Here is a 24278-nt window from a genome sequence, read left to right as displayed (position 1 = left end):
CTTTGCTGCATGCTTGAGTGCTCAGTTGAGGGTGCCGATGCTTTTTTTTGCTGATGGAAGGAGGAGGTATTGTTGCTTTGCTGCTGCTTACACGCGGGAGGGAGGGAAACTGAGGGGTACTTTGGGGTTCTAACATTTAACTGTCATTCATTCTTTGGGGGCATTCTCTGATTTCGTGGATGGTTGCAAAAAAAAGCATTTCAGGATATATATTATGTACGGTTCTCTGACATTAAATGTACCTTTGAAACCTTTGAAGTCTTGAGTACCAAGGGCCTGTGAAATTCTTGGTTGGTTGGTCGGTTATTTATTTATTTACTTAGTTAGTTAGTTAGTGATACAGCACAGGGTAGGCCCATCTGGCCCTTTGAGCCACACTGCCCCAGAAACCCCTGACAAATCTGATCAACCCTAGTCTAATCACAGGACAACTTACAATGACCATTTGTATCTGGTACATCTTTGGAACATGGGAATAAACTGCAGGTCCCGGTGAAAACCCATGCATTCCACAGGGAGGACATACAGAGACTGCTTACAGAATGGAGTTGGAATTGAACTCTGAGCTCTGGAAAGCCCTGAGCTGTGATAGCATTGTGCTAACCACTACGTTACCATGGTGCCCCATATACATTCAAAGCACAAAGTAATGTATATTTATTCACAAAGGGATATAGGAGTTGGGTGTGAGCATAGACTTCAGGTTCAGGTAGATAATCAGTCATGATCTTGTTGAATGACTAAACCAACTTGGTTTATGGCTGCCTGCTCCCATTTTTTATCTGAATTTACCCACAGCAGTATTTGAGGGTATGTGAACTGTTGAATAAAATGAATTTAAAGTTTGTGACTAGTGGTGATAGATCTTCTATGAACTCGAGAATCACTTTTACATGTTTCATTTGGAGAATGTTTGTCATCATATATATGTATTTGGCCCCACTTGGCTTTTTCATTCACTCTCCTTATCAAAATGCATCACCATTCTCAATAAGTCAAAATGATTAGATCTTCTGAGGCTACTTCTAATGCGATCTCAAGTATGTGACTTCCGGAGCATCCAATTATGATGGGTTCAGAGCTGAACCTGTTCTGGTTTTACAGGAAGAGTTTCTATGAATGAGAAGTACACTTCTTTTTTTTTTCTGCATTAAGTCACTTTCAGGAATGAGTGTTGGAACTTGATGAAATAATAGTTCAAGAATAATTCGTTCAAGTAATTTTAACAGGCCAATCAGCATTTATGATCCTGATAAATGAACGTGGCTCGTGGCCAAGTGGTTAAGGCATTTGACTAACGATCTGAAGGTCATGAGTTTGAGCCCCAGTCGAGGCAGTGTGTTGTGTCCTTGAGCAAGGCACTTAACCACACAGTGCTCAGCGATGACACTGGTGCCAAGCTGTATCAGCTCTTGCCCTTCCCTTGGACAACATCGGTGTCGTGGAGAGGGGAGATTTGCAGCATGGGCAACTGCTGGTCTTCCATACAACCTTGTCCTGGCCTGCGCCCTGGAGAGTGAAGACTTTCCAGGCGCAGATCCATGGTCTCGCAAGACTAATGGATGCCTTTAAGGTTTAAATTAAAGTCCAAATTGTAAATGCTAGAAATCTGAAATTGAAGTATAAAATATTGGAAAGCACTTAGCAGGTTGGGAGAAACAGAATTAATATTTCAGGTTGAAAACCTGATGAAGCATTTTATATCTGAAGCATTAACTCTTATTTCACTTTCCTCAGATACAGCCTGATCTGCTGATTGTGTCCATTAGTCCCAATAATGTGACATTATTTGCAACTTTTTAGCTAAAAATATATTTTTGCAAGTTAAATTTTGTGTGTGTTCCAGATGGTAGTGCATTGTAGGACCCCATGAAGGTTCTTGGCCTGAAATGTCGACTGTTCATTTCTAGCATTTTGTGTGTGTTGCTCAAGATTTCCAGCATCTGCAAAATCCCTTGCACTTGTCCTCTGTAACCTTATATGTTTGAGAATCATAGCATTTTGATTGCAATACCTTTTAAGTGAATAAATGACAGCTCCATTTAATCTTTGTGTTACCCTTTCCTTGTGCTGTTTGTTTTGTCCTTGCACTGTGTTTCTTATGATTACTTGTGTTTTGTTGAATGGGGCTTGCTGATTATACATCCAAATACCCTGACTTCACCTGGTTTCAGATCAAGGTACACTGGAAAAGAAAGTGAAGGGGAGACTGAAATGCCGCTGGTACCTAAAATATTCTATATATCGCACAAAAAGTCAGGCCTTTCTCAATGTTTTCTGAGGGTGTCATTCATTGACATACACTCCCAGGTGCATGGGTTGTCTGTAAAGGGAGGTACGATGGTCTTGAACCTCTTTTATGCCATTGCATTACAAAGCTGAAACATTCATATTTTTTATCTGTTGAGCTCAGGTATCTTTTGGTGAAGGTAAGATGTTAACTATTAATTTTCTAAAATGTGGCAATTTTACTTCATTTGCATTGGTGTACCTTTTAGCTGTAAAGGGTTGGATGTCACATACATAGATATTGAAGAGATATGGTGCTAGCCAAATCTTATGGTACACTGTTACATAAGTGCTTGTATGTGCTTCTGTCTTTTTCACTGATGGAGCGGATGACAGGCCTATTGGGTTTTATGTTAATGATAAAGCCCACCACCATTGTAAATGCGATTGTTTTGAGTTATATATCTTCTCCTTTCAGCCAGATGGTATGATATGTTGCTGTTAGATCTCAGGCAACTATTGGCTGTTTTTCCTCTTTCAGAAAGCATTTACAAGTCCAGAATAAACATCGTTGTCTAGTCCTTTGCCTTTCTATTTTTGTGGAACCCCAGCTTTTTTTGGTCTGACAATGCCTTGTAGATTCAAGTGCTCAACTAGATCATTCTTAAACCATTACCTCCACCACTTTTTGGTGCTGTGGATACTATATTTCAAATACCCGTTAATGAAAAGCATGCTTCTCAATTTTTATAAGTTCAAAATAAATTTATAATGGAAATACATACATGTCACATATACGACCTTGTGATTCAAATTCTTGCAAGCATTCACAGTAAGTACAAAGAAACATAATAGAACCAATAAAGGACTGCACACAACAAGTAGACAAACAACCAATGTGCTAAAGTAAACAAACTGCAAATACAAAAAATGAAATAATAATAAATAAATAAGCAGTGAATACGAGAACATGAAATAAAGAGTCTTTGAAAGTGAGTCCATAGGTTGTGGGAAGAGTTCAATGATGGAGTGGGTGAAGTTATCCCTTCTGGTTCAAGACCCTGGTGGTTGAGGGGTAAAATTATTTCTGAACCTGGTGGTGTGGGTCCTGAGGCTCCTGTACCTCCTTCCTGATGGCAGCAATAAGAAGAGAGCATGGCACGGCTTGAAGATGGGTTCAGTGTTGGGGAGGGCTTTACCTATGATGGAATAGGTTGCATTCACTACTTTTTGGAGGCTTTTCTATTCAAGTGAATTGGTGTTTCCATGCCAGCCCATGTTGCAACAAGTCAGTGTACTCTTCATCGCACGTCTACAGAAGTTTGTCAGAGTTTCAAATAACGTGCTGAATCTTTGCAAACTTCTAAGAAAGTAGAGGTGCTGCTGTGCTTTCTTTGTAATGGCACTTACGTGCTGGACTCAGGACAGATCCTCTGAAATGATGACACTGAGGAATTTAAGGTTGCTAACCCTCTGTACCTCTGATTCCCCCAATGAGGACTAGCTCATGGTTCTCTGGTTTCCTCCACCTGTAGTCAATAATTAGTTCTTTGGTTTTGCTGACATTGAGTGAGAGGTTGTTGTTGTGGCACCATTCAGCCAGGTTCTCAATCTCCTGTATGCTGATTTGTCACCACCTTTGATTTGGCCAACGATAGTGGTGTTGACAGCAAACTTAAATATGATGTTGGAGCTGTGCTTAGCCCCACATCACAAGTATAAAGCAAGCATCCAGCCTTGTGGTGCACCTGTGCTATGGGGATTATGAACAAGATGTTGTTGCCAATCTAAGCTGATTCTGCAAGTGAGGAAATTGAGGTTCCAGTTGCATAAGTAGGTATTGAGGCCAAGGTCTTGAAGTTTATTGATTAATTTTGAGGGGGTGATAGTATTAAATGCTGAACTGTAGTCAATGAAGAGGATCCTTCCAGATGTTCCAGGATTGAGTGAAGAGCCAATGAGATGGCATCTGCTGTTGACCTGTTGTGACAGTAGACAAATTGATATGGATCCAAGTCACTTCTCAAGGCAGGAGTTGATAAACGTCATTACCAACCTCTCAAAATACTTCTTCGTACTGGATGTAAGTACTACTGGAGATGCTCATTGAGGCAGGTTACAGCATTCTTCTTAGACACTGGTATAATTGAAGCCTGCTTAAAGCACATGGTACCTCAGACTGCTCCAGCCAGTTGATTAGCACAGGTCACAGTACTTGGCCAGGTACCCCATCTGGGCTGGATGCTTTCCATAGGATGCTCTTACATCGTCAGAGACTGAGATCACAGGGTCACCCAGGGCTGTGGGAGTTTGTGAAGGTGCCTCCATTTTTTGATGGAAATTCTCCCTACCATTTACCCCAAACCTCTAGTTTTAAACACTGCTGCTGGGAAAAGCTTCCTACTATTTACCCCATGCCCTCTTTACTTTCATTGCTACAAGGAAAACAAACCCAGCCTACCCAGATTCTCCTTGGAACTGAAATGCTCTGCCCCAAGTAACATGTTGGTAAGTCTCCCCTTTATCCTCTCCGGGGTAATGATAATCTTTCTATATTGTGGTGACCAGAACTATGCACACTATTTCATGCTCTGACACCATTTTATGCAGGAATGCAGCTTCCAAATCTATGCTTTTAAATTTGCAAGGTCCCATTTCTATTTCTATTTACTTGACCCCATTACTTGTTTTCCCTTTACTCTTACCAGGTCCTTTTTCCAAAGCTTGTTTTAAACTGACCAGAGCCCTTCTCATGTCGTCCGTTCATAGTCATTGGGGCTCCATTTTCAATGATTGCACTACATCTACTAGTACTGTTTCCCACATACTTAAATTCATTTGGTTCACTGTTTTTTTTTATACCCACCAGAGCCCGGAGAGTGCCAGATTATCGGAGTCTACTGAAATTGTCTGTCTATGGACAATGGACAACTTCACGCTTTTCCATATTTGTCAGATCTTAGCCCAATTACTTTGTCCTCGCCTTCTGCTCCTGACCTTGCCTCCACCCTCTCCTTTTGCTATTTCCCCATGTCGTCTTTGCATCTTTCTTTCCAGTATCTTCCTTCATATCATCTGCAAATTTAGCAACCAAAACTGTGGTGCCTTCATCCATAACATTTTTTTCTAAGTATTTATGAAAAAATGAATCCCTAAGACTGATTTCTATAGCTTGCCAATTATTGTCTTGGCAATCAATAAAAGACCAATTTATGCCTAATCGCACTTTAATATAAACCATCCAGTCTTCTATCTGTGCCAATATGTTTCCTCCTGCACTTTGAACTTTTATTTTCCACAATGCTCTTTGATGCAGTACCTGTCATTCTTTGCAAAATACTAGCAGATGATCGTAAACCATGGCACCTTGATGGAGAAAAGGATCAAAAGCAGCTGTGGATTTTTTTTGTTCTACATCGCCTTAATGTCAGCTGATAGCCAGAAAGCTGAAATAAAACTTAGTGTATTTCGACTCAAATTATTGAATTTGTGTGTCCTTTATAATCAGGAAATGAGCCCAATTTATGGCACGATATTGATGTAAATGAGTGCAGATTTCTCAGCTATAATTAGTTCTCTACTAATAAATATGCTGTCATTTGTGTTTGTTTGTTTCTTGGTGTTCTGACATGTTTCATGCTCCATAATTGTCACTGCTGACTTAGCTACAAATATCAAAACGTGTATTTATTCCAGCATGCGTAAAATTATAAGACAAAAATAGTAGATGGTGCTAAGTGCGTAATGCATGAAAAATAAATTCTATTTATCTTAGTCATGATCTGGTGATTTGATATTTTGAGCAACACACACAAAATGCTGGAGAAACTCAGCAGGCCGGGCAACATCTATGGAAAAAACTGCAGAAGGGTTTCATCCCGATACGTTGCTGTACTTTTTCCCTAGATGCTGCCTGGCCTGCTGAGTTCCTCCAGCAATTTGTGTGTGTTGCTCGGAATTCCAGGATCTGCAGACTTTCTCTTGTTTGTGATTTGATATTTTGTAAGGCTTTGTTGTATATCGTGCTTAAATAAGTACATTTTGTTTTGATACAAGTATGTTTTTCTTTAGACTGGATTTTGACGATGAAGATGGAGAAGGGCCTAGCAAATTTTCAAGGTGAGTTAATTGGGAGTAAGTGTATTTTGATTGTTAATTGGATAGTCTATGTCATAAAATGTGCTGTGGAGTGTTTGGGCACTATATGTATCTTTACTCACATTTGATATTAAATGGCACGTATTATGTTTTGACTCTCTTTTACAGTAAGCGAAACCGAAAATACTGGAAACCTCACCGGATGAGACAGGATCTATGGAAAAAGAAATTGAGTTAATGTTTCGGATTGAAAGGCCTTCATCAAATTGGGAAAGTGAGAAAATATGTTAATTTTGGTTTGCATCCACTACCTTTGTTAGTTAAAACTTAACTTGTTTACTCACCTTCTTGGTTCTGATGAAGGATCTTCAGTTAAAACATTAACTGTTTATCTTTCCACAGATATTGCCTAGCCTGCTGAGTACTTCTGGTATTAATTCTTTTGATTTTTTTTCAGTTTTTACAGATTTTAGTAAAATATTCTGATTTAAACAAAAATGGTGTAATTAACACAATGGATGTCCATACATTTAGCATTCTTTAACATGGTTAGTATGGTGAAAGTAACATGTTCATAAATTAATTTAGCAAATGAAATCAAGAAAAATCAAAATATATACATTTTGGTAATTGAACAAGAACGAATTCAGAGAGCCATGAAATGATGCATTGTTTATTCCAGATGAAAAGAAATCGTACAGATGAGGATTGGTTCGATGTATGTGCTAGGCTACAAGATAATAAATGCACACATATTATGCATTCCTTTCATTACAGTGATAATCTTGGCCAATCTAACTACATAAGCATATTGGCAATGGACAACAGGTTATGAATCAGACATCACACATTTTATTGTCGTCTTAATGAATGAGGGGAAAAAAGAGGATTAAGAGCAAAATCACAAGAAAAATCTTTAAAAGCAGGAAGCTATTTGACAGTGATGTGATTCTTCCCTTGAGCAGAGTCATTGGAGAGAAGCAGTTATCTAAATAGATAACAATTTACATTTAAATGATACTTTTAATATGTTAAAATATATCAAGTGACATCGAGGTAGCATTGTTGAACAAATCTCAGCTGGAGTTTCTGGAATTTAACAACAAATTTTTGTAAGACAGTACTGACATACAGCAATTACTATAAAATCTGCTGTATAAGTGTTTCTGTAGGGCTTTCTTAGAGGAGAGAGCTGTATAATGGGGATAATGGAGAGTTGAGCAGCAGTGTGATATATCTTTACAAATTTTTGCTAGCAGGTTCAACTGGCTTTTTGCCACATTGTCTTTGTTTAATTCCAATTGTCTTTTCCTCTCTCCTCTGCTGAACCAAACTCCCTCCCTAATGCCCCCTTCCACCACCAACCTGCATGACTGGCATCTCCTGTCCCATGCAGTTGGATCATACCACTCTATTCTTGCTACTTGACAGTGTTAAATGCCAAGTCTTAAGATTTGGTTTTGCAAATTGACCTTACTATCTGGCAGCATTTTTTCATTTCTGAGTACTGTGTACTTCTGCAAGGCTTGTGGCTTTGGTCAAGTAAGTAAAAAACAATTATGCAAAAATACTAGGGATTTTTTAAGAAAGTTGTTTTAAAATTGACTTCCCCAAAAATGGGCAGCAGAGTAATTTATTCACAGGTGTGACTTGCACATTGGATTTTATGATGTGAGAAATGGGAGGCAATCTAGGATAAGCTCCTGAACTGAAAGAAGCTCCTTCATATTTACTCTATTATTTGATTAAATCAATGACTGCCTTTTATTTCAACCTCCACTTTCCCCAATCCCATATTGTATGGTTCATTAAATGTCCAAAAATCCATTTTGAATATGACTGAGCATCAATAACACTTAGGCAGAGAGAATATCAAAAATTTACAACTTTGAGGAAATTTCTTCTTGTTTTCATACTTAATAGTTTACTCTTTATAACAAGTCCATGGTTCCTTTATTTTAGACACTAATGCAAGTGAGTAATCTCTTGGCATCAACTCTTCCAAGGCTTCCGAGAGTTTCATACTTCTTGATGAAATTAACTTTCTTTTTCCAAAACGCAGAGATTTTTCTACTCAGATACTTAAGTAAACACTCTCATTCCAGGGATTAGTTAAATAAACCTTTCTTTCAACCCTTACTAAGCCTTTCTTGGTGTGAAGAAGATGATCCAACTCAAAGAGTTTTTCATCTCTCTTGGGTTTAGTACGAGCAGTGGAAATTTCAGTGGAATTAACTCTAGATATTTGCGGGATCTATTGAAATTAGCTTCAGTTTTGCTATAATTTAGACAGGGAAAACCTGTTCTTCATATTAGGAAGGTGCGTACAGTGCTTTTTGAAATTTTGGAAGAGATTTCATTGGAAGTTGAATAGGTTTCAACAGGATTTACATTGTTTACCTCTCCAAGAATATAAATGAAAGCTCATTTAAATTAATGACTAAAACTTTTCAGATCCTGGTCAATGCTCTAGGTCTCCAGTTTTGAATTTCTCAATTAATTTAATTTTTGTTGAAGACTACAACAATCTAAGCGAATTTCATTTATTGAAACATCATGAAAGGTTATGCCTAATTAACTGGATCCATACAAATTAGATAGGAATCTAAAAACAAGATACAAATTTAAGAAAAACTGCAGATGCTGGAAATCTGATATCATTTCCCAGTTTTGATGAGTGATCTTTAACCTGAAATTCTGATTCTTTATCCACAGATTCCTGCTGAGTGTTTCAGCACTTTCTGTTTTCACTGCCTTAGCATAAGCCTTCATTAACTAAATAATTACACTTCCACAATTTCCTCTGAATTGCACCCACTTTACTGCTCTGAGTTCCCTGGAGGTAGGCTGAACACCTGTTTATTGTTCTGGCAAAGTTCCAGCAGAAGAGTGGGAGAAGAAGCTCTGAGGAAATTGTGGGTGTTACTTGAAAAAAATACAAAAACAGTTCTCATTTGCAAATGTGATAATTTTTTATTTGATATCCTTATGGTTCTTTAACTTAAAAGCATTATACTGTCTTGCATATTAACTTTCCTTTAAAATAAGGGATTTTTGAATTCTGCACAATTTTATGTACTGATTTTGAATAAACTGCTTTCAAATCACTATCTATCTTGTACATTGAAACAAGTGTGTTGGTGCATGACACTGTAGTTTGATGCTTGACCTTGTTTTATGTAATAGTTCTATGGGTTTAATAGATATTGGTTAAATTACTGGATTAGCAGCCAGATTTCTGGACCATTGATCCAGAGGTTTGAGTTCAGATCCTAGCATGTTGCACTCGAGGAATTTTAATTTTGAAATAATTACGTAAGGATCTGGAAAATGTCTCATTGACCTTAACCATGAAACTGTTCAATTCTTGTAAAATTGCCAAAAGTAATGTCATAGGCTAATACAGCATATAAACAGGCCTTTTGGCCCTACTCATCCATGCCACCCAAGATGCCCATTTAAGCTGGTACATTTGGCCCATACATATTTCTTGAAGCCTTTCCTATCCATAGAACATAGAAAAATACGGCACAGTGCAGCCCATGATGTGTTGATGATTTAACCTACACTAAAATAAATCTTAATTCTTTCCTCCCAAATAGCATTCCATTTTTCTTTCCTTCCATATGCTTATCTAAGAATTTCTTCAGTGTCCCCAATGTATCTGCCTTCCACCACCACTCTCTGTCTTAATGAACCTGCATCTGACATTCTCCCTATACTTTCCTCCCAACGCCTTAAAGTTATACTGCCTTGTTTTAGCCATTTCTGTCCTGTGAAAAATTGTTTGGCTGTCCACTCTATGCCTCTTATTTTGTATGTCACTTATCATTTTGTACACCTCTGACAACTCGCCTCTCATCCTCCTCTCCAAAGAGAAAAGTGCTAGCTCGCTCAACCTATCTTCATAAGAAAATTTTCTAATCCAGGAATCATCCTGTCCTAAGTCTCCTCTGAACCCTGTCTAAACCTTCCAGATCCTCCTTATAATGAGGCAACTAATACTGAACACTACAATCCAAGTTCAAGTGTTCAAGTTCAAGTTTATTGTCCTTCAGTTGTACACATGTACACCAAGTGTACAGTTGTGGACAAATATGCTCCAAACAGAGTTTCATAGAGCTGTAACATTACTTTACGGCTCTTAAACTCAATTGCCTGACTAATGAAGACTAATGCACCATTGTCCTTAACCAGCTTCTCAACTTGCACTGCAACTTTGAGGGACCTATGGTTCTAAATCCCAAGGTCCCCCTGATCCTCTATCCTGTTAAGAATCTTGCCTTAAACCCTGTATTCTGCCCTCATGTTCAATTTTACAAAGTGAATTACTTCACCCTTTTTTTGATTCAAGTCATTTATAAATAAAACAAAGGGCTAGGCCCCCAGAACTGATCTCTGTGGAATATCACAGGTCACTGACCTCCAGACAGAATAGAGTCCATCTACTATCACCCTTTGCCTTCTATGGGCAAGCCAATTCTGAATCCAGGCAGTCAGGTTTCCCTGAATCCCATGACTTTCTGAATGACCCTGCATGGGTAACCTTGTCAAATGCCTTTCTAAAATCCACGTACACCACATCCACTTCTCTGCCTTCATTGATATATTTTGTCACTTTCTCAAAGAATTTAATCAGGTTTGTGAGGCACGACCTACCTGACACAAAGCCATGTTGACTATAATGTCCTTTAAGGAAGGAAGTCTTTACCTGATCTTAATTGTCTGCTGTGGTCAGGGAGGATAGGTATGGACAATAAATGCCTATAGAAATAGTATTACTATGAAGAAGATATTTTTCTTTTTCTTGTGGCTTTTTCAAACATTTATTCTTTTGTGATTTCTTGCAAATTGGTTTCTAATTCTCAGTACTAATTTTAAAATCTGGCACATCTATATTGTCATGTAGCATTAATTAATCTAGAAGATGTAAAATATGGATGGATCTGTTTTTAAGCTCCTTTGGAATTGATTGACTCATTTTGTTCATAGGTATGCTCATCAGAGTCCGTGGTGATAAAGAAAATTGTGCAAGGTAGGCGTAGCCCAAATTGGTTTATCAGCAAGCTTGGGCAGTGTAATTTTGCCACCCTCAGGCAAAGCCAGCTAGTTTTTTCTAGCAGAATTGAATTTGCTTCCAGCTCAGACGATATCATAGTGCCGATGAAAAGAAAAACTGCACAGGTAAGAAAAATAACTCTATCAGCTATTCTGAAATATTTTTTGTATGTCAACAATACTTATAAGTAAGAAATACACAGCAAATATTCTTATCTAAAGTAATGACAGTTTTAGTACTGTATATGACAAATAGATACGGCAGCCTTTGCATGTTTAAGATTTATTCAGAGTGCAATGTTATAGCCAGTTAAGTGTTGCAAATTATAACTATATTTGTGATATTTTGGAATCAAATTTTTTAATGGTGAATCGAGACCGCAGATGTTGGAATCTGGAGCAGAAAACAAACTGCTAGAGAGCCTTAGCGGGTCAAGCAGCATCTGTGGAAGCAAAAGCTTATTCTGTATTTTAGGTTGAGACCCTATGTCAAGAATCAGTCTGACGTTATTTGACCCACTGTGTTCTTTCAGCAGTTTGTGTTTTTAAAAGAGTAAAAACTCTTGGTACTTTTGCTGCTTTTGTCAGTTACTTACAGTGTAGCATATATGTTGCAAAATATCAGATTCTGTGAGCCATTAAAGCAATTTTATGGATATATGGTAATATTTCCTGATCTCTGATGACTGTCTTGTACTAAATAGGCCAGGATACATTTTGACAACTTTTAAAGTTGATTCCAGATGTGACTGTTGCAACATTCACAGTTCATCCTGAAGCATGCCTCTGTATATGAAAGTTTTGGTTTCAATCCCTAGTGAAGGTGTGATTTATTTTCACTACCACAGTATTGATGGAGTTCTGAATTGCTTTGGATGTTGAGTCAAGCATGCTGTTATGTGGTGACGGCTTCACCTGGCACGAGTGAACTTGAATGTTCCTGCATGAAACAATGACCAAAACAACAGGATTAATTTTTATTTCCCTTATTGCTTTTGTGAGGCTTCGCTGTGTGCAAAATGCTTCCACCTGCTTGTTGAAGTAAAATTGTTTGAGATACATTGTATTACTATATGAATGTGGTTTTATGTTTACACCTGTCAACTTCAATCAGTGCAAAAAAATTAGATATCTCCATTTGGTTAAATTTTTGAAATATAATTCACTACTAAATGTAGATAAAATACTTGCAGTAAAATGTGGTCTAATGAGATTCAAAGTATATCTGTCAAGAGTTACCTTTACAGTCTGTGACAGATCATAATCCTGTTATACATAGAATAATGATCTGGTAGTATTAAAAACAACATACGTATTTAAAAAAATGTCCTAAATTGAATTTTGTTAGAAGATCAATATAATGTAATCATTCAGAATATATTTTGAATTTAGTTGTTGAAATATTGTACTGCAATATTTACCAATATTTTTGAAAGAAATGATGGTGTTTATTGTGCAGAATCATGGAAATCAATAATTGCTCTTTTAAATTATGTTGTTTACATGCTTCATTTATATAGGGAATTAGGCATTATGAAGTAAGTACTATATGAATAAGAAATATTAGAATGAATTAATTTGAAATGTAGTTACACAATTTTATGAAGTATTTTTGTATTTGGAGAAAAAAAAAGATGTGTTACAAATTTCAAAGCTGTCATAGATTTTCTCACAGATTCATTATACAAGTTGTATGCTGTTGTGGATGGACCTTGTACCTTTTATGTTCTGCAATTAACATGCATTATTTAAGAATGAATGGTATAGTAGAAAACAGGGAACTGGAAAGAAGGCCCAGAATCTACTGGCCTGGCGTGCTTCCTAAAATCACTACAGTCTTCCCATGACATATTTACCTGATTAGGATGTGCTGGACCTTACCTTGCTGGTCCAGGATATTTAGAACTCCACTAGCTTGGCATAAAATTGGTGAGATCTTTATCCTGTACCAAGTTTGAACTGGCATGAGATCCCAGATATAATTTCACAGTATACTCCAAGCTCCAATGCGACCAGCATTGCCCAGTAAGATCCATACCATATGTTCTATTGATCAACAGGACAGCATTTACTTAAACATGTTTCTCTATTTTTTTCAATAGGTGGAATTGATGAAACTTTTGATTAAATAGATTAAAAATTAAGAAAAACTGGTTTATTCGGCCAGATTTAGCCTGAGTGAACAAAAGATACAATTTGAGATTCTTTTATCAGACAAATGCAATGCTTCCTGCAATAGTCCAAAATAATATCCAATAATGCAAAGGAAATGTTTATTTTATGTATTTATGCATCAAATTGCAAATGAGAAAATTGACCTGCTTGCTGTTCCGAAGTCAAACTCAGATCTGGTTTCTTCGAGTCAGGGTGAAACATGACCCACAATATGTTTCTTTTTAACTTCTGATTCAAGAGAACAAATTCACACCAGATCACTCCAGCAACAATCTCCATTCAACTTCAGTGAACTGAGTTTCTCAACTAGCATTAAGTCAGCACAAATTTGACTGATAGAGAGGCATCTTATCTTGAGTACTAATCTGTATTTTGAGGACCTGATGTTTCTGTCATTTAACCTTTTGTAACTTGTAGCACTTTTAACATAGTCTTTCCATAAGATTTGATAGGAAATTCTAAACTATGATTGGTCTGCAGGAAATAATTTAAAGGCAACTGCTGTTTTGTGCTTTTCATTTTCTTTTATAGTTTAACAATACTATTAATATTGTTAAAATCTACAGAGAGAATCACAGTGAAATTGAGAGAAGACGTCGAAACAAGATGACTGCTTACATCACAGAATTATCTGACATGGTACCAACATGCAGTGCTTTAGCACGCAAACCTGATAAACTGACAATTCTTCGCATGGCTGTGTCTCATATGAAGTCTTTAAGGGGAACAGGAAATACTTCGACTGATGGTGCCTATAAACCTTCATTTCTAACAGAACAGGTTAGTGTTATAATTAGAAATTCTATTTATTGTTGGCCTGCGACTCCTGAAGAAAGTGTATAACTTTTTTTTTACACATACTCATTTTTAATCAACGTCAGCAGCCAAGTTGATCATATTTTTCAAATTGTGTGATGCCTTTATATCAACAGAATATTCCCCATCCTGTTTCTGATCTGTGATGTATTATTGATCTCTTAGAGAAACTAGAAGGATGAAAAGTGGAGAAGGCAATGTGATTAGAATTTCAAATACTGCAGAAAGATTAAGATGAGTCAATGTACAATCCTAGTCACCATGTAGGAAATAAGTATTGAGTTGGGGGGGTCAGAGAAAATTTATGAGAATCTTGCCAACTGGGGGTAATGATTTGAAGATTTTTAGCTCTAAGAAATGATTGGATAAACTGAGTTGTTTTCTTTGGAAAAGGAGAAGCTAAGGTGAGACTTATTGGAGATGTACAAAATTATAAAGACCCCTGAGAGTAAATAGCAGATGAGTCAAAAAAAAACGAAGTTTGTGGATTTATAGTGGATGTTGGAAGGATTAAAGGGGAGATGAAAAGTAATGGTTTTCACCCAGAAGATGGCACAGATATGAATCTCATTTCCTTAAAGGGAGGTAGAGATGAACTATTCATCACATTTTAAAACCAGTTGAATATGTATTTGAAGAATTGTGATCAACGGGATTCAGGTTAGGGGCTTGAAAGTAGATTGGATTAGATTGAGTAACTTCTTCAACTGGAATGTTGGTCCATTGCTGTACTATGGTATAAACTTTATGTTAATCTAGAATTAGGTTTCTCTGGTGAATAAGATAATCTGTCACATTATCCCTTTGAGCATAGCATTGGGAGAGCTGCCAAGATACTAACAGGAGAACAGAATTTAGTATGGAGGGCGTTGAACAAAAAACCTGCATAGTTTGTAGCTGCAAGGCATGTACAAATCTTCCCTGTACCTTAGCAGAAATGTTCCAGGAAAAATTGTGCTACACCTAGCTGTTCTCTGGAAGTTCAGAAAGAGTGATCAAGTCTAATGTTTTGTCATCCAGTTGTTGTCGCAGGTAACTGGACTTGAGAATCAGTTTACTTTATTGATGGATTTTTTTAATCCTATCTTGCTTTTCATAAATCTCTGACATTTAACTGATTCTTTATCATTAATTTGGCCTGCCAAATAAAACTGCTTTTCATCCTGGAAAATGACTGTGTTGGATAGACCATAGGCATATGGGAAAATTAGAAGAGAATAATTTCTGGGAGCATTTAATTACAGATATTTGTCACTAAAACTCTGCTGTCATGCATCCAGAATATGACAAAACAAACGGGGCAATATTCTGATTAATGTGACACTATGCTCATTCACATTCCTTTACAACACTCCTGGGAGTTATATCAGGATGGTGTCACTTTTCTCATGACTGTATGGCTAACTAAACGGCAGGAGGTTTGGTTGTTAGGAAACTAAAGAGAGCGGAGCAATTGTAATGTTTTGCATTGCCTGTCTAGTTAAAACAATACTCTTTTAAAGTTTAAAATAAATTTATTATCCAAGTACACACATGCACACGTCAACATTTTCTTGCAGGCATTTAATGTAAATGTAAAGAAACACAATAGAAACAGTGAAAAAACTGCACAAGACAAAGATGGACAATCAACTAATGTGCAAAAGAAAACAAATTGTGCAAATGCAGATTGATTAACTAACTAACTAAATAAATAAATAATATCGAAAATATGAACTGTAGAATCCCTGAAAGTGAGTCCATAGAGTGTGGAATCATTCAGTATTGGAGTGAGTGAAGTTATCCCCTCTGGTTCAAGAGCCTGATAACTGTTCCTGAAGCTGGTGTTATGGGTCCTGAGGCTCCTGTACCTCCTTCCTGATGAGAGCAGCGAGAAGAGAAGAGGGTTCTTGATGATGGATGCTGTTTTCCTGTGACAGTGCTCCTTGTAGATGAGCTCAGTGGTGGGGAGGGGCTTTACCTGTGATGGACTGGACTGTATCCATGACTTTTTGTAGGCTTTTACGTTCAAGGATATTGGCATTTCCTTACCAGGCAGAGATACAACCAGTCAGTATACTCTCCACTGCATAGCTATAAAAGTTTGTCAGAGTTTTAGATAAGATGCTGAATCTTTGCACACTTGTAAGAAAGTAGGGACACTGCCATGCCATCTTTGTAATGGCATTTGTGTGCTGGATCCAAGACAGATCCTTTGAAATGATAATGCTAGGGAATTTAAAGTTGCTGACCCTCTCCACCTCTGATTCCCTGATGAGGACTGGCTTGTGGAGCTCGTGGAGAACGTGGAGATCTTCCTCCTGAGTTTGATAATCAGCTCTTTGGACATGTACTTAGCCTCACAGTCATAAGTATAAAGTGAGTAGGACAGGAGATTAAGCACATAGCCTTGTGGTGTACCTGTGATGATGGTGATTGTGGAGATGTTGTTGCCAATCTGAACTGACTGGGTTCTGCAAGTGAGGAAATCGAGAATCCAGTTATAGAGGGAGATATCGAAGCCAGGTTCTTTGAGCTTAGTGATTAGCTGTGAGAGGATGATGGTGTTTAATGCACAGCTGTATTCAAGGAATAGCATTCAGATGTATGCAACTTCACTCTCCAGGTGTTCCAGAACTGAGTGAAGGTCTAATTAAATAGCATTTGCTGTGACAGGAGGCATATTGGAGCAGATCTAGGTCACTCCTCTGGCAGTTGATTTGTTACATGTCTGGCCTCTCAAAGCACGTTATCACAGTGGATATAAGTGCTACTGGATGATAGACTTTGAGGCAGGTTACCATGTTCTTGAGTAGTGGTCTGATTGAAGCCAACTGAAACAAACTGTGAAATATTACAGAGGACACATGATTACAGCAGTAATTTGGGTAGCTCAGTGATACATCTAATGGAGATGCTGCCTCAGGTTCAATCCTGATATCTGCTGCTGTTTGTGTGGTGTTTGTATGTTCTCCCTGTGACTTGGGCGAGTTTCCTCTGGATGGACTATCCTTGTTTCTGTACTTTTCCCCTCTATTTATAACGCCCAGGATCCTTTTGTCACCACTTTCTTAACTTGCTATAACACATTCAACAGTTTATGCCAGATATCTGTGTTTTTATGTACTTTTAAGATTGTACCAACCCCCAACATGGTATACTGCCTCTCCTTCTACCAAAGTATAACACATCTTTCTGCAATAAACTTTACCTGCAACATTTCTGCCTTTTCCACCTGCTCCTCTTCTTGTATGCATTCCTAATTGCTTTTAGAAGGCTTTTAGTGGTCTGTGTACAAAGATATCCAAGGTTTTTTGAATATTAATATCTTCAAATATCTCACCACTTAAAAATACTCAGCATTCCTATTTTCTTACAGAAGTGAATACTTAGTACACCCTTTGTTTGAATGATTTTGTAACATTTGGAATACTTCTCGGGGACCCCTGCATGTTCATTAGATTATGGGCAGGGCTCTCTAAATTCCATCATTCTTCTCTCTTACTTGTACAAGTGACTTATTCACTTTGAATATTGCCATTCTATTGTCACTTTATCAATTGTTTGTAGCCCTTTCATCATCTCAATTATGCCTTTTTAAGATGCCAGCAGCTTCATCTTTCTTGGTAAAACTGTATTTTAAACACTGAGTCAGAACCTCACCCATGGCTTCTGTCTTTATATGTTGATCATGTTTTGTGGTTTCTGATTGGCACTACTAATGTGCATTGAAGATTTTTTAGGTGCTCTTTTATGTTTGTTGCCAGTCTGTTCATAATCTCTCTTTGACTCCCTCATATCGTTTTTATTTTCCCCTCTAAACTTCCTATATTCACTCATGTTATCAACTTGATATCTGTTCTTCGTGTTTATATCTGCTTTGTTTCACCGTCTATCCTTTTGGTTCAGGAAGTTCTCATACCACTTCAGAATTCGTCAAGGACCAACTTTGTTGGCCCAAGAATTAATTTTGTGACTTTTGTGACTTAATTTTGTGACTTTGTGACAATAATCTTAAATTATTGATATTTTTATGATGGATCATTATAGAAATGTTAGAAGTATGACACCAACAAATATTGTTATCTGTCCATCTTAATATTTGTATAACTTTCTTTTTGAAGGAGTTGAAACATCTTATTTTGGAGGCAGCAGATGGATTCCTTTTTGTTGCTGCATCTGAGACTGGAAGAGTCATCTATGTATCAGACTCAGTTACACCTGTTTTAAACCATCCACAGTCCGAGTGGTTTGGAAGCACTTTGTATGATCAAGTTCATCCAGATGATGTTGAGAAGCTCAGAGAACAGCTGTCTACATCAGAAAGTTCTATGACAGGTAAATAGTTTGTTTGATTATGAAAGACTTGAATGTTGGAGCTCAAAAATCTCTGGTAAATTAATAAGTTACTATAGAAACTGCCTTACTTCCAGGCAAGAGCCCCTTTCAGCCAAAAAATATAGCTTGACAATAGATAAGGCTGATATATTGTTCCTACAGTTGATTTGTCTTCCCATTTATAGTTAATAAATGGGTTTAAGTCTGAGAATGCCATTGTCTGCATTTTAATTCTCTATACCTGATTTCACAAAGTCTTTGACAATGAAGCAAGCTGCACCAATTCTGAATGCTATTATTTTGTTGCTTAATCAAGCATTTAAAGTTCCTTTGATATAACCTGTCCCCTCTATTGAGAATGGGGCAGATTGAGGTAATGTCGTTTTGCCTGTCATCAATTAATATAGAATAAAACCACATGTAACTGGGTTTCCACACCATTTTAGAGTAAAATTGATAAACACAAGAAATTCTTCAGATGCTGGAAATACTGGAGGAGTTCAGCTAGTCAGGCAGCATCTATGGAAATGAATAAACAGTCGAAATTTTGGGATTCATCAGGACTGGAAAGGAAGAGGGCAGAAGCCAGAAAAAAAGGAGGTTTGGGAGGGGAAGGAGTACAAGCTGGCAGGTAGTAAGTGAAACCAGGTGATGGGGAAGCTGGGTGGGAGAGGGGGATGAAGTAAGAAACTGGGAGGTGATAGGTGGAAGAGGTAAAGTGCTGAAGAAGAAGGACTTTGATTAGAGAGGACACTGGACCATGGGAAAAAGGGAAGGAGGTGGGTCCTCAGAGGGAGGTGATGAGCAGGTGAGAAGAACAGGAGGGGTGAGAAAAGTATCAGAATGGGGAATGGAAAAAGGGAGAAGTGGGAGAAATTACTGAAAGTTTGAGAGATTGATGTTTGTGCCATCAGGCTGGAGGCTACCCAGACTGAATATGAGTGTTGCTCCTCCAACTTGAGTGAGGCTTCATTGTGGCAGTAGAGGAAGCCATGGACCAACATGATAGATTGAGAATGGGAAGTCGAATTGAAATGGGAAACTACCGAGAAATCCCATGTTTTGTGGTGATCTGGGCAAAGGCGCTCGACAAAGCGGTTCCTCTGAGGCACATTGGTTTAGGGTGAAGTGTAGTAAGTAGAATGGAATGTGCAGGCTAGGTGGAATGAAAAAAGGAAAATGAACTAACCTATTCTTTCTGCAAAGTTATAGTTCCTCCAAAGCTGTACAAGGATGGCAGGTGTCCATTTATAAAAGCACCAGCAGATGGCGCCCAGTGATAACATGCGGATCAGGATTTTTTGTATTCAACACAAGTGAGGTGGTCATTTATTTTCCTACAGATATTTGCATTAAGTAGGTTACTATAGCAACATTGCTGGACAAGATCTGTATGCATAAGTTGTGTGAGCAGCAAAAATTGTTGGGAAATTAGTGGTACGGGCCATAATTTCTGCCTGAAAATCAGGTTTTCTGAGACAATTTCTCAGTAACACATGCTGACATAATTGATTTATGGATGTAATAGTTAAAACTGCAAAAGTTTGTCTTATTAATTAGGAATTAATATTTTTACATGACAATGAAATATCTTCAGACGTGGTTTATTTTGGTAGGTCAGATTTGATGGAAGAATACAGTACTAATGGTAAGACTCTTGGCAGTGTGGAGGATCAGAGAGACCTTTGGGGTCCGAGTCCATAGGACACCCAAAGTTGCTGCGCAGGTTGCCTCTGCGGTTAAGAAGGCATACGGTGCCTTGGCCTTCATCAACCGTGGGATTGAGTTTAAGAGTCGAGAGCTATATAGGAGCTTGGTCAGGCCCCACTTGGAGTACTGTGCTCAGTTCCAGTCACCTCACTACAGGAAGGATGTGGAAACTGTAGAAAGGGCGCAGAGGAGATTTACAAGGATATTGCCTGGATTGGGGAGCATGCCTTATACATACGTTATACTTTATTGTCGCCAAACAATTGATACTAGAACGTACAATCATCATAGCGATATTTGATTCTGCGCTTCATGCTCCCTGGATTACAAATCGATAGTAAATATTAAAAAATTAAATTATAAGTCATAAATAGAAAATAGAAAACTGGAAAGTAAAGTAGTGCAAAAAAAAAACGAGATGCAGGTCTGGATATCTGGAGGGTACAGCCCAGAGCTGGGTCAAGATCCGTTCAGCAGCCTTACCACAGTTGGAAAGAAGCTGTTCCTAAATCTGGCCGTACGAGTCTTCAAGCTCCTGAGCCTTCTCCCTGAGGGAAGAGGGACAAAAAGTGTGTCGGCTGGGTGGGTTGTGTCCTTGATTATCCTGGCAGCACTGCTCTGACAGCGTGCGGTGTAAAGTGAGTCCAAGGACGGAAGATTGGTTTCTGTGATGTGCTTTGCTGTGTTCACGATCTTCTGCAGCTTCTTCCGGTCTTGGACAGGACAACTTCCATACCAATGAGAATAGGTTGAGTGAAGTCGGCCTTTTCTCTTTGGAGCTGCGGAGGACAAAGGTGACCAGATAGAAGTGGATAAGCTGATGAGAGGCATTGATCATGTAGACCGTCAGAGGCTTTTTCCCAGGGCTGAAATGACTAACATGAGAGGGCACAGTTTTAAGGTGCTTGGAAGTAGGTACAGAGGAGATGTCAGGGGTAAGTTTTTTATGCAGAAAGGGGTGAGTGCGTGGAATGGGCTGCCGGCGATGGTGGTGGAGGCGGATACGATGCGGTCTTTTAAGAGACTCCTGGATAGGTACATGGAGCTTAGAAAAATAGAGGGCTATAGGTAACCTTAGGTAATTTCTAAGTACATGTTTGGCACAGCATTGTATGCTGTAGGTTTTCTATGTTTCTTCAATTAGTCTTGTAAAGAACTTTTAATAATAGTAATGAAATGGCATGTGAGGTTAGTTATGTCTAGATCATTTTAATTGGTAAAAGGTGAGTTAATTTATTAGGTACAAATTGAACAGATAGAACTAATGTCTTGAAATTACAAGTGGCTTTAAACTTTTTCTTTATATTACAAATTGGTACTTCAGTGGGTTGAATGGTTTAAATTTTATTTAACTTTATATTTTCAAGAGGTTATAAATTCTGCACTAGTCATTACTTGTGATGTGGTATGCTGATGCATGAAGGTTTTTGGGCATGTTTGTACACTTTCCCTTGATATCTAGAGATGAACTAGATGAGGAAAGGCCAGTTTGTTCAATCCTTAGTCCCTTTTAGCAGGGTTGCTGTGCCTCACTTTCTCTTTTAATAACACATGTGCTGTGGTTTTCATGGGGGAGACCAGAGAAGTCAAGAATGGGGCCCATACTATAGACATTTTCTCTTTTGCAGCACAAGCTGCATCCCATGAATACTTTTGATAATTTTTTGTTAAAGGAGGATTCAAATGTTGTAGTGATGTCTATATTTTGATGGAAGTGTTTTGATAGCTGATATCTGTGAGGGGAAGAAATGTAAATGTAAGTGTATCTGGAAATCGAAAGTTTTGTTATGCTAAGCAAAACAAAATAAATAAATAAAATAAAAAAATTTTTGAAAAAAGGATTCAAAGCTAGGACGAGAGGGAGAGAGTGTTATTTCACTGTGAAATCTGCACCAGAATGCTGCCTTACATTATTTTGCTTCATGAAATAGGAATATTAAGGAGTGGTTTGGAAATAGAATGTCTTTGTAAATTAGCTTTCAATGGATCAACAGTAAGATGTAGTTATGTATAAGTAATGGGTATAAATGGTTACGGGAAGCAGAAGACAGGTGTGAGAGAAAGTGATGAGGAGAAAGATTACCTAGAGCTTTATGAGACTTTCATATGGGATCCTTCCGGTTTTTGGCTCACAAAAAACATTTTGATTAAATACACAATAACGTAATACATAGAAGCATGAGGAGGCCATTCTGCCCCTCAGAACTCTTCCACCATTCACTGAGACCATGGCTGATCCTCGGCCATAACTCCACATTGTCCTACTAGGCTGTAATATCCTTTGGTTCAAAAATCTTCTGATTTTAGCCTTGAATATATGAGTGATCATTCAGTACTCTGAGGCCAAAAGGTTCACATCCCTCCTTGTAATAAATACTTGCTTTTGGTCCAAATAACCAGTCCTTAGTCCTGTGCAACTATGCTCCGTAATTGCAAACATTCCACAAAGGAGAAACAGCTGCTCAACATTGACCCTGACTCTTGGAACCTTAGTGCACCTCGGTGAGATTTCTCTCATTCTTCAAAACTCCCATGATTATAGGCCATGTTTTCCTCAATCTATCTTCACAGGCCAACTCCCAGGAACATAATCATAACTGTATGTTGCACTATCAGAAAGGAAAATACATCTTTTTTCTGGTATAGGAACTAAACTGTACAAAGTCATCCAAAGGTTGCCCTTCTAAAGTTTTGGAAACTATCAGTAAGAATTCTTTACTTTTCTGCCCCATGAATATTAGCTCCAATATGCTAATTATCTTCTACATTGCTGCAATTTGTGTCTAATTTTTTCACTCTTTTAATAAAATGATCTGCTTTTATCCTAGTTCTACTAAAATGCACATTGTATTCCTATTTTAGAAATTAATTTGTGTAAAACTGCAGTAATCTTATGTTGAATAATTTGGATATCCCACTGATTCAACATGTGGCTCACCAGGTAATAGTTCCTATGTGCTCTGCCCAGTCACTGGGGTCCTGGTTCATGTGATGCTTTTTCACACACCAGGGCCCAGTTTCTGGGCTCTCTGTAAGCTTGCCTGATTTCTAAATTTTTTTTCACATTAGTGCTTAACATCTAAAAAAGTGAATTAAAAGTGTGTTGATGTCATAGGATCATAGAACACTATAGCACAGAAACATTCCTTCAGCCCATCTGTATTTCAGCCAAGTTCCATCATCTTCACCCAAACCATAGATCTCCATCCCCCTCTCATCCAACCTTGTTTTAAATGTTGCAAAGTAACATCCATTATTCTAGAAAGTGCTTGTCCATCAGGTACCTAAGTCCTGAGCATGCTGGATTATTGGAGTATTACTGTATGTGGGCATAACAGGCAAAGTCAGCTTTTCGTTCCAGTCTCTTACTGCCCCTGAGCAGACTGTGATGGCCAATCAAGCCCATGACAGTTTAAGAGTTAACCACTGGTTGTCAGTCTGGAGTCACAAATAGGTTACATCAGGTAAGTGTGGGAAACTTCTTCCTCTGAGAACATAAATGAACCAGATGAATTTTAACAACATCATTGCTAAGAATAATTGTTTTTGTTTTAATTTAATATTATTAAAGCAATTAAAAAATCAACCATGATGGAATGGTGGAACAGACTTGATGGACCGAATGGCCTAATTCTGCTCCTATGTCTTATGGTCTTACTACCTAACATTTAAATTCTGCAGTTGTGTTGGTTTTAGATCTTGGATCTTGGAGTTATCAGAATATTAATTCAGACTTTTGGGTTTCTACCATTATACCCAATCTTTTGCCTGTTATCTTAACCTGTCTGCTTTTATATTTATTCTTTGTGTGCAGTCCACAGCTCAGTTTCCCACGTAGCTTCCGATCATTAGTAGGTTTGGGTATATTATATTCT

General features: G+C 37.9%; 1 protein-coding gene across 7 annotated transcripts in view; it reads left to right on the top strand.

The window, feature by feature from the left end:
• arnt2 (aryl-hydrocarbon receptor nuclear translocator 2) overlaps positions 1-24278 on the top strand; it is a 402719-nt gene that overhangs the window by 29754 nt on the left and 348687 nt on the right. Inside the window, exons 2-6 of one of the 7 annotated variants that reach the window (XM_063065764.1) lie at positions 6301-6348; positions 11320-11362; positions 12906-12923; positions 14127-14340; positions 18480-18693. In XM_063065764.1, the coding sequence (XP_062921834.1) occupies positions 6315-6348; positions 11320-11362; positions 12906-12923; positions 14127-14340; positions 18480-18693 (523 nt within the window). In that variant the 5' untranslated portion in view covers positions 6301-6314. Of the gene's footprint in view, positions 1-4708; positions 4738-6300; positions 6349-11319; positions 11512-12905; positions 12924-14126; positions 14341-18479; positions 18694-24278 lie in introns of those variants that run through there. The other 6 variants (XM_063065766.1, XM_063065768.1, XM_063065762.1 and 3 more) reach the window with 6 other exon arrangements.

The sequence above is a fragment of the Mobula hypostoma genome, chromosome 13 (assembly GCF_963921235.1).
Source record: "Mobula hypostoma chromosome 13, sMobHyp1.1, whole genome shotgun sequence".
NCBI lineage: Eukaryota > Metazoa > Chordata > Chondrichthyes > Myliobatiformes > Myliobatidae > Mobula > Mobula hypostoma.
Note: the sequence above shows the minus strand (reverse complement) of the source record. Positions and strands in the feature narration are given on the sequence as shown.